This window comes from Lontra canadensis, unplaced genomic scaffold, assembly GCF_010015895.1.
Source record: "Lontra canadensis isolate GAN:19392208 unplaced genomic scaffold, GSC_riverotter_1.0 scaffold41, whole genome shotgun sequence".
Lineage (NCBI taxonomy): Eukaryota > Metazoa > Chordata > Mammalia > Carnivora > Mustelidae > Lontra > Lontra canadensis.
In genome coordinates, this window is record NW_022631035.1 from 17,187,279 (window position 1) to 17,195,211 (window position 7,933).

At 54.1% G+C, this 7,933-nt stretch overlaps 1 protein-coding gene across 1 annotated transcript; it reads right to left on the reverse strand.

Annotated features, from left to right (window-relative positions):
• Nucleotides 1-3,729: 3,729 nt before the first annotated feature.
• On the reverse strand, nucleotides 3,730-4,448 carry RPRML (reprimo like). Its single transcript, XM_032871060.1, has one exon. The coding sequence runs from the start codon at nucleotides 4,186-4,188 to the stop codon at nucleotides 3,826-3,828; it is 363 nt and encodes a 120-aa protein (XP_032726951.1). The 5' UTR covers nucleotides 4,189-4,448; the 3' UTR covers nucleotides 3,730-3,825.
• Between the last annotated feature and the right edge of the window lie 3,485 nt (nucleotides 4,449-7,933).

Genomic DNA, 7,933 nt, shown 5'->3' on the forward strand with positions numbered 1-7,933 from the left:
AGATAAAGTGGGAGTAATGCTAATATCTACCTTAAAGGATTGTTATGAGAATGAATTTAGATAAAGCCCTTCAAGTGAGTAGCAGAGTGACCATACAAAAGGGAAAAAAGATAGTTTGCCCCTGTTGTACTCTGGCTTGTGGAACAGAGCACAAGCAAGGGTGCAAAGAAAAACTCACGGCCCCTGGTGTCCGAAGGGGGGGTCTGTGTCAGGAGGTGACTGCTGGCCTGCCCGCCTGGGTCAGCCCACGAGTGGGGGGCTACTGGGAGCCGCCATTGTGAGCTTTGGCTCATCCAAGATGACAGAACACACAGAAAGCCAGATGATAATCTTACAAGAGTTCGTTTTCTGACTGGTGCTTTATTTTTTTTCTCCCGAAAATTCTAGAATGTTCCCTATGGATGAAGCTCTTTCTATCTATGGACTAGAATTGCAGATTCCTGGGTCTAGAGGCTTAAGGCTTTAAGAGTAATTAAGTGCTGCCTCCGATGCTCCCCCAGCTGCCATCTCAGAGGCTAGTGGCCCTGAGAAGGGATGTGAGTATCTCGGGCTTCGTGGGCTGCAGGCTGCTAGGTCACCGCCTTGCTCACCCTGGTGCCCGGCACAGTACTGGTCCCCGGCAGATCCACAATAGATACTGGGCGAATGAATGAACTTGGGCAAGCCTGTTTAACTGAACTTGACTCCTACGAACACACACACAGGAGAATGTCTACTCTTCCTAAGCTACTGCGGAGAGCAAACAGAACCATGTAGAGTCGAGTCGGAGTCACACAGGCAGGGTGGAACCCTAGCTCTGCCCGTTTTTAGCTATGTGACATCAGGCAACTTCTTTGAGCCTTAGTTTCTTCATCTGTAAAATGGGAGTGATAATGAAACCCTCCTCACAGCAGGGATGGGAGCTCCATGCTTGACACATTGTCAAATACATTATTAACATGATACATTGTTTGTGTCCTGCTTACAAAGGTAGGTTGGAAACTACAAAATGCGTTGCAAATATGAATGACTATTTTTCTGTCCCGGGATCTCATTTCGGAGAACCAGATATATTTGACTGGGGAAAAGTTCATGCATTAAACCAAAAGAACAATAATCATAATAATCGTAACCATGTTATTACCTATTATACGTAGGGCTGCTTTACACACATCACTTCCTGGGAGCTCTGGAGTCGATTACTTCCCATTTTATAGATGAGGAAACTGAGGCATAGAGAGGTTGAGTTAATTCCCCAGCATCACAGAGCTAGGAAGCATGGAGGCTAAGATTTCAAAGACCAGGGTCCCAGGTAATCTTTTGTGAACCTGGGACCTTTGGAGATTTGACCCGAGCATCCTGGGCAGGCCTTGTCAGAGGAGCTCTCCCTGCCTGATAGTGGGGGTAGGACTTTGGAGAAGCAGATCCTTCCTCCATTCTCCAAGCTCCAGACTCAGAATTCTGATCTGGCCGCACCTTTCCCCTGGAGCACTATACCTCATATGCTCTTATGTAAGTCCCCATTTCCACTCTCCCATCCCCACGCTTTATATGAGACAGCTCTGGGGGACAGCAGACACTGGGGGACCAGTTGTTGTCCTCCTTGAGGCATGAGCCTGTCTTTGAGTATGTCTGCATACATGAACATACCCTTATACACGTGTGCTCATGTATGTGTATTTACACTCTTGAGTGCACTAGTCATGGGATGGGGGACACAGACGTGTCTTCATTGGCCTTTTTTTCTTTACGATGAGATAAAGGCTTTTCCTGCTAAGGCTTTCCATTTTCAGCAAATTCAGGCACCTTAACTATTGAAAGCCCTCCTCTTGCCCCGGTCACAGTTAGCAGCCGATCCATGTTATTAGAGGAAAGTTCTCGAAGTGTTGGCTCTAATTTGGTCAGCCTGGAAAGTGTCTAAGCCTCTGTTCCTCCTGAAACTCTCGCTTGTCAGTTGCTTTGGGGCTTTAGGGGAACCCCTGTGGCTGGTGGAGTTGTGTCCTGCGGGCATTTTGATGGCCTGTGGGCATTGGGTCGGCCCAGGCTCCAGACCCCTGGGCTACAAAAAGGCCAGATCTGGGCTGCCCAGATCATTAACGGCTGATCTCCCCAGAAGGCGCTGGATCACCTGCCTGTCCAAGCCATCAGAAGAATGTTCTCCACATGATGGGTTTTGCCTCATGGACACTTCACAGGTAGTCTTTGGCCCCTTTACTGGCCTGACCTGTCAAACTGGAGGAACTCTCCCAGGTCTGAGATTAAGCTGGGGGGTGGTGGGTGGGTAGGTAGGGGACATGTCTCAGTGATGAGGATTCTGATGGCCCAGGAGGGCTCAGGAGCCAGCAAGACTCTGGATTCTTCATGGTCAGAGACCATCGATGCTTTTATTGAGCTACTGCTCCCTCTCCCAGGGTGGAACACAGTGCTACAAATAGGGGAATGTGCTCCCTTTGCTTCTCCTCTCAAAGCCAAGAAAGGCTTCAGCCATCTTCCTTCCCATTCACCTTTACTTTCGTCAGTGGCAAAAAAGAGGTTAGGGAGAAATCCATTACAGCCCCCTCCCCCACCCCCCAATCTTCCAAACACCAAGGTGCCTGCCTGGGTGGGGTTAGGACCACCAGATCTATCCATAGGCTACAAAGCCCAGCTTTCTTTCCTCCTCTGTGCCTCCCCTCCACCAACCTGTCTTAGCCCTCCCCCGACCAGACAGCAGAGCAGCCCACTCCCCCTTGGCCAGTGAGTGCCAAGGTTCTTAGCCATTAACACTGCTCTAAGTTAATTTGGCATGTGCAAGAGGGGGCAGGGTTCTGGGCGTCAGGGGGCATCTCATACTGTGAGATTCAAAATTCCCTCAACACAGCTGCATTTGGAGGCCATTTTCTGCATTTCAGACATCCTGGGTTCTTTGCACCACAAAGCCCTCTCCCAAACTTGCTTTCCCCCGCTCCCCATGCAGCAAGGACATATTTTCAGCGCGTACTACTACTCATCCACACTCTACAAGGGTGGGGTCCGAACCAGCCCTTAATAGAGGCTTTTGGCTCTGCAATCTAACTAGATCTAGCCAACCCCCTCCATTAAATTTTACTCGTTCACGGTTCTGATGTATTAATTTTGCTCTTCGTTCCTTTTGCACTTAAACTGACTTTTTTCTAATCTCGCGGAATAGATTGACATTTCCCAAAGATTTTAATACTCTCACCGGCGGTCTGGCCACCCTGAAGGACCAGCCCTTTCCCCTCCAGAGGTGCAGCCTTCCTGGCCTCCTCGGAGTGGGGTCTCAGGAGGCCCGGACCCTCCCCCCCAACAGCTCCGCTGGGCAGTCAGGCGGCCATGCAGCCCAGGGAGCGCACACCGCCTTCCGTGCCCTGCCCCAGGCAACACACATCCCGACACACAGGCACACACACCCCGCGGAGGTGCGGGTGGGAAGCCGCGGGAAGCCCGACGGCTGCAGTTTTATTACAAGGTTTCTTTTCGAAAGCAGAATCAGGCCGACAAGCGCAGCGACTCGGATTCTCCCACAACTTCCCCCACCCCGCCCACCCACAAACACACAAAACTCCCACGCCGGTGACCTCGGGCCTGGTTGGCCTCGCACGACCCCTCCCGCCCCGCCACGCCGAGGCGCCCACAGGACCAGCCGGGTGTGGAAGTCCCTTCCCGCTCCGCCACCTCGAGTCCCGCGGTGTCCCGGTCCCGGGGGGCCCCGGGGACCCGTCACTGTCCCTCGAGCGGCCAGCCCGGCGGCGGCGGCGGCGGCAGAGCCCGTGCAGGGCACGAGGGTCGAGGTCTCCCTTCTCGTCTGCTGGAGGGCCGGGCTGGCGATCGCGGGCCGGGGCGGCCTCAGTACAGCCCCAGGATGGCGGCGCCCACGTCCTTGGAGGGCCGGCGCTCCTGCATCAGAAAGTTGATCATGCTCTCGGACTTGATGAGCAGGTTGCAGCCCAGGAAGAACACGCCGAAGACCACGGTGAGCGACAGCACGCAGAGCACAGCGATCTGCGCCACGCGCGTCACCCACAGGCTGCGCTCATCGGGCGCCAGCCCCGCGGGGACCCCGTCGCTGGCGGCCAGCGGCGCGCCCCCGGCGCAGCAGCCCAGCCACGTGCCCAGCCCGTGGCTGCGGTTCCCCAAGGCGGCCCCGCCGCCGCCGCCCAAGCCGCCCTCTGCCTCCAGGCCGCTGTGGTTCAGGAAGGTCGCGTTCATCGCCGCTCAGCGTCCGGGGTCTCCGCGCGCGGGCCGGGGCGCACGGGGAGGCCGGCCGGCGCCCGCCCTCCGGGAGACGCTGCGGTCCGGCTGCGAGCGGGGAGAGGGGAAGGCGGGAGGGCGCCCGCGCGCCGGCACCCCTCGGGCCGCCTGCCCCGGGCACCGGGCAGGAAGCGGCGGCCCGGAGGAGCGAGCAACAGGCGGCGCGGGAGCTGGAGCCGGAGAGCCGATCGCTCGTCTCGGTCGCCTGCTGTGCTGCGCGCCCGCCCCGCCGCCCCTCCCCTAGCAACGGCCCCGCCCCCGCCATCCCCCTCCCCTGCTGAGCCCCGGGGGCGGCAGGCGCAGCGCCCCCCGAGTACCGAGGCTGGAAGGCACTGGAGGTGCGGAAGCCCCGCCCTCGGGCAGGCGGAGGTCGAGCCCCCGGGGGCAGCGGCTGGCTGTTTTGGGGTGGAAGATCTCCCCGAGGCGCCCATTCCGGGATTCCGGGCTCCTGGCAGTTAAGTTCTTCCTGAAGTCTGCCCTAAATCTCTTCTCCGCTCTCCGGCTCCTAGTAACTCTTCCTGGACATCCGAGGAGTAAATGTGACCCCCCCCCCCCCCGACATTAGCTTCCCTCGCCTCTCCTCCACCGCCGCGGTGGCGCCGGGTGCCCAGCGGTCCCGCACGCCGCTCCCCGCTCCTCCCCGCTGTCCCCACGCTGCAGGCTGTGGCGGCGGGTGGTGCAGCCTCCTTCCCACCCTGCCCCCACCCTGCCTCACTTGATCCGTTTATTTTAATTTAAGAAGTTTATTGCGGGTTTTTTCCATTCCTTTTTACAGAAAAACTCGCATCATTGTAAACTAGTTAGAAAGTACGGATTAGCATAATGAAAAAAATCTAAAATCTCATAATCCTACCCCCCAGAGTGTCGACATTACCACCCTGGTACAAAGTCTTCTGGCCTCTTTCCTTTGTGTGTCCCAATACATACGTATAGTCAGATAAAGATGCACTGTTCATGCCTGTGGTTTTGCATCTACGGTTTTGCAACATTTTGTCATTTGTGTATCTTTTGGTAGTGATAAATATTCTACAGCAGCGGTTCTGAATATCCTGGAGGACTTGTTAAGACCCAGATAACTGGGCCCAAACCAGAGTTTCTGAAGCGGTAGGCTGGGAGTGGAGACCCCCGGATGTGTATTGCTAACAAACTCCCAGATGACGCTCCTTCCTCCTGGTCGTGCTTTGGGAACTACTGATCTGTAATACCAGCTAAAGGGAAGGCATGGTGTTTCAAGGTGGCGACTACTACAATTTATTTAACCAAGGTGTTTGTTTTTGGATATTGTAGTTGTCCCCCTTTTTTGCGTGGGAAGCAATATTACCACAAAGAGCCTGTAAGAAGTCTGTGCAGACTTTTCCATGGTCTCATTTTTTCCTTTATTTTTATTTTGAAAAATGGATCTGCAGAATCAAAAGATTGCATCCTACCAAATGGATCTGCAGAAATACACCAGTTTAGGGGGTATCTGGGGGGCTCAGTTGGTTGAGCATGAGACTCTCGATTTTGGCTCATGTCATGATCTGGGGGGGGCGCATGGGAACAGGGGTGTCCTGGGACCCAACCCTGCACTGGGCTCCCTGCTCAGCTGGGGTTGCCCTTGAGTCCCCCCACCCCCAGGAGGGTATGTGTTCTCTCTCCTAAAATATATATAAATAAATCTTTTAAAAATTAATTAGAAATACACCAATTTACACTCCAGCCCTGTGGGGAAGGGGGGGCATTGCCCCCAATCCTGGTTATTGTCATTATTTTAAAAATCTGCCTGAGTTTATGGGACATGGGATGGTTTCTCACCCTGATGTAATTTGCATTGTTTGAGCTGTGGAGAAGGAGGGAAAGCAGTTAGGACTCTTTTCCATAATCCAGGCAGAAGATGCTGCAGGAGGCTTGGACACTGCTGGTGGTGGTAGAGGGAGAGACCCAGGGATGGAGAGGGCTCGGCAAGTGGGAGTAAGGGGACTCAGGACACCTCGACATGAAACATCTCAGGGCCACCGCCCCACCATTAGAACTAATCCACGTGTGTGTGCCTCCTGGGAAGCTGTTATATTTCTCATTTTAGAGAGGAAGAAACACACACACACACACAGAGGCAGGAGAGATTGGGGGAAGAAGACCCAGCTCAGCCTCCTGGGTCCTGGGAGGGCCGCCTGGCACAAGGGTCTCCCTGCCCTGACCACGACTGAGAGCCTGGAGAGAACAGGGAGACAGCAGGTTTCTGGCCAGATATTTTGTCCTCTGCTTTTTCTTTCTTTTTTTTTAACGATTTTATTTATTTCTTTGACAGAGAGAGAGATAGCACAAGTATGCAGAGCAGCAGACAGAGGGAGAGGGAGAAGCAGGCTCCCCACTGAGCAGGGAGCCCAATGTGGGGCTCAATCCCAGGACCCTGGGATCATGACCTGAGCCAAAGGCAGCCGCTTAACCAACTGATCCACCCAGGCACCCATTGTCCTCTGCTTTTGACCAGTAGACTTCTTTAGAGAAATGCTTGGTTCTGTCCTTTGTGCATCGTCCTTTCCTGAGACCAACCCCTGAGCTTTCATACGGCCAGGACATGGCTCTTGACTCCATGCAGCTGAGGTTAGACTGTGGGCGCAGAGAAAGCAGTGGGGACCAGAGAGAGAGGCCTGCCTACACCAGCAAGAGGCTGTGAGGAGACTGATGGCTGGCCCTTCCTTTATTAAGCACTTACTGTATGCTCAGGGCATTAAATATATTTGTACCTCACTGAGTTCTTACACCAGCCCTTGGGTTTCTCTGGATTGTCCTCTTGACATGAAGAAATAGAGGCTCAGAGTGGCTAATTGTCTTACTCAAGATCACACAGCTAGCTAAGCATCAGTGGCAGAATTCGAGCCCAGATCTTTCTTGTTCCAAAGCTACGTTCTTAATTATTCCTCCCCTCCCACTTCCATCATCCTTGAGCTGGTTTCTATGGCTAACCCCGGGGGAAGAGGAAGATATTGTCTTTGACTTGGGTCGGGAAGGCAGAAAGAGAACACGGGCTTGTAGAAATAAACAAAGACCACCCAGATGAGAAGATACAAAGGCTGTTTTCGGAGCCTGTGACCCCAAGGGAGTCAGCCACCATCACTTGAGTTCAGCAGAGAATTGAAGGCCGGGCAGAGGAATAGGAGAGCTTTATGGTGGGACAAAGGGAAGGCTTCTGGTTCTGATCAGAGGCCTCAGCGTGGGGAAGCTGTAGGTGTGCTAACTAGAAGGGGAGTGCCCTATGAGATTGGTTAGGGGAGCATACTGTACTTTTCCAGTTTGTCCTACATTGGACATGGGGGCAAAATTGGGGCACCTGCAGCTAGGGACCCAGTCTTGGCTGTGTTTGGGTTGAGAGCTAGAGGGGTTGTTGAGTGGTGCTGAGACATGGGTTCGCCTCCTTGGCTGTTGCTGCAGGGAGTGGGTCGGAGTCCTGTTTTTATAGGTGGCGCGGCAGTTGTCTGTGGGTATAGTGGGTCTCTGAGACCGCTCTCCAGAGTTCTGGAGCAGGGCCCTTCCTGGCTCGGACCTGGACCCAGACTTCCTATCTCATGCTCCTTCCCTCTGCTTCTCCCTTCTGCCCTCTCTGGAGCCACTGTCCCAGTAAGTCTGGTGGCTATTTCATGTGCATCAACTCTTAAATATTTTTTTAAGATTTTATTTATTTGAGACAGAGACAAAGAGCACGAGTTGGGGGGAGGGGGAGAGG